General features: G+C 45.2%; 1 protein-coding gene across 1 annotated transcript; it reads left to right on the plus strand.

Annotated features, from left to right (window-relative positions):
* Positions 1 to 1,488: 1,488 nt before the first annotated feature.
* Positions 1,489 to 2,475, plus strand: LOC144502290 (C3a anaphylatoxin chemotactic receptor-like). The gene has a single exon (XM_078226103.1). It carries the CDS (start codon positions 1,489 to 1,491, stop codon positions 2,473 to 2,475), a length of 987 nt encoding a protein of 328 aa, XP_078082229.1.
* The last annotated feature ends 267 nt before the right edge of the window (positions 2,476 to 2,742 follow it).

The raw sequence follows: 2,742 nt of genomic DNA on the forward strand, positions 1-2,742 counted from the left end.
AATGAAAAAGAAAAAAAAATTAGGTCACCCCTCAACCTCCTCTGCTCTAAGGCAAGCAACCCCACTCTATCCAATCTCTCCTCATTGCTGCAGTTTTTTGATTTGATTTGATTTATTATTGTCACATGTATTAACATACAGTGAAAAGTATTGTTTCTTGCGCGCTATACAGACAAAGCATACCGTTCATAGAGAAGGAAAGGAAAGAGTGCAGAATGTAGTGTTACAGTCATAGCTAGGGTGTAGAGAAGGATCAACTTAATGCAAGGTAAGTCCATTCAAAAGTCTGACAGCAGCAGGGAAGAAGCTGTTCTTGGATCGGTTGGTACGTGACCTCAGACTTTCGTCCCTTTTTCCCCGAAGGAAGAAGGTGGAAGAGAGAATGTCCGGGATGTATGGGGTCCTTAATTATGCTGGCTGCTTTGCTGAGGCAGCGGGAAGTGTAGACAGAGTCAATGGATGGGAGGCTGGTTTGCGTAATGGATTCATGACCTTTTGTACTTCCTTGCGGTCTTGGGCAGAGCACGAGCCATACCAAGCTGTGATACAACCAGAAAGAATGCTTTCTATGGTGCATCTGTAAAAGTTTTCAAGCCCTGGCAACATTCTTGTAAATCTTCTCTGCATTCTCTCCAGAGCAATCATGTCCTCCCTGTAATGTGGTCTCCAGAACTATACACAAAACTCCAGCTGTGGCCTAACCAGCGGTTTATACACTCTATCATTACATCCCTGCTTTTGTATTGTATACCTCGTCCAATAAATGGAAGCATTCCATATGCTTTCTTATCACCTGTCCTGCCACCTTCAGGGACCTGTGGACATACACCAAGGTCTCTCGTTTCCTCTATCCTGATAGGGTGGATAGTGAGAGCCTTTTTCCTCAGATGGTGATGGCTAGCACGAGGGGACATAGCTTTAAATTGAGGGGTGAGAGATATAGGACAGATGTTAGAGGTAGGTTCTTTACTCAGAGAGTAGTAAGGGCGTGGAATGCCCTGCCTGCAGCAGTACTGGACTCATCAACATTAAGAGCACTCAAATGGCTTTTGGATAAACATATGGATGATATTGGAATAGTGTAGATTAGAGGGGCTTTAGATTGGTTCCACCGGTCGGCGCAACATCAAGGGCCGAAGGGCCTGTACTGCGCTGTAGTGTTCTACGTTCTATGTCTATCCCTCTCATTATGCTCCTGTTTATTTGTGCATTCCCTGGCATTGTTTACCCTCCGAAAATCTATGACCTCAGACTTTTCTGGATTGAAGACCATTTGCCATTTTCCTGTCCACTCAACCAAACTATTGCTATAATTCTGGAGACAACAGCTGTCCTCTCCACTGTCAACTACACAGCCAACAATGTGTCATCTGCAAATTCCCCAATCATGCCTCCCACATTGTATTTGGTGTATTATTAGTTTATGAATGTGAATGTATCGATGATGTGTTGATTTTTCTTACAGGAAGACCGATAGGCTTGTCAAAGATGTCAAATACTATGATGCCTGACGATGATTATTTTGCATTCTTTGCCTACACACCGTACTCTTCCATTGGATCCAATGATGATGAGATGTTAATAGTTCCTCTGCTGTTTTGCTGCGCCATCTGCCTGCTGGGAATCTCCGGGAATGTGCTGGTCTTGTGGATCGCAGGACGTGAGGTAAAAAGGACCATCAGCATGATCTGGCTGATTAACCTCTCGCTGGCCGATTTAATCTTCACAGCCATGTTACCCTTTACCATCGCTCACCTGGCCCTGAAGACTCACTGGCCATTTGGTAGCTTCATGTGCAAGTTCCTCAGCCTCATCAACCACCTGAACATGTTTGCTAGCGTCCTCATACTGGCTGTGATCAGCCTGGACAGGTGCCTGTCAGTCACATTGCCTGTCTGGTCACAAAACCGCCGGACCGCGCATTCTGCCAGTATGGTTTCTCTGTTCGTGTGGGTATTAGCTTTAGTTTTCAGCTTTCCATTCTTCCTAATCCGTGAGACTGCGGAGGACGCGCTGGAAGGAAAGACATACTGTTTTTACAGTGAGGACACGTACAGCCTCAGTAGTCTAATAGTGGCGAGGTTCGTCCTGTCTTTCCTTATCCCTTTTATCACCATTGCTGTCTGCTACAGCGTCATCACAGCCAAGGTGAGACGCAGGTGGAGGAAATCCTCCACCAAGTCGTGCAAACTCACCAGCATGATCATCTTGGCGTTCTTCATCTGTTGGATGCCCTTCCACGTCTTAAACATTGTCCATGCCACCTCTGACAAGGAGTTTCACATCTGGCTCCCCATTGTCACAAACTTGGCCTATGCCAACAGCTGCATAAACCCAATCCTTTACCTCTTCATGGGCCAGGGGTCTACCTTTCATTTCAAGAACAGAATCCGGATGGCAATGAAAGCTTTACATGAGGAGCTAAGCTACAGTGGATCCAGGTCTGATACCAGACCAACCAGAGGCACAATCTAACGGAGGCCTCAATGAAGATTCTCATCTCTCAGACTGTGTGTGATGTGTCTGTATTGTCTGTTTTTGATGCCCTGCTACATGTGTGTCAGTTTACTTTGAGTCCTAAAGATTAATCTTGAATAAAAAAGAGAAACTTGGATTTGATTTGATTTATTATTGTCACATGTATTGGGATACAGTGAAGAGTATTGTTTCTTGTGCGTTATACCCTTCATAGAGTACATAGGGGAAGGAAAGGTCTTTCCGCCTGAGGGTTCAGGAGTGTTG

This window comes from Mustelus asterias, chromosome 13 (genome assembly GCF_964213995.1).
Source record: "Mustelus asterias chromosome 13, sMusAst1.hap1.1, whole genome shotgun sequence".
NCBI lineage: Eukaryota > Metazoa > Chordata > Chondrichthyes > Carcharhiniformes > Triakidae > Mustelus > Mustelus asterias.

Bases quoted from the DNA above. Each gene is read 5' to 3' on its own strand.
- LOC144502290 (XM_078226103.1), top strand. From the start codon at position 1,489: ATGTCAAATACTATGATGCCTGACGATGATTATTTTGCATTCTTTGCC.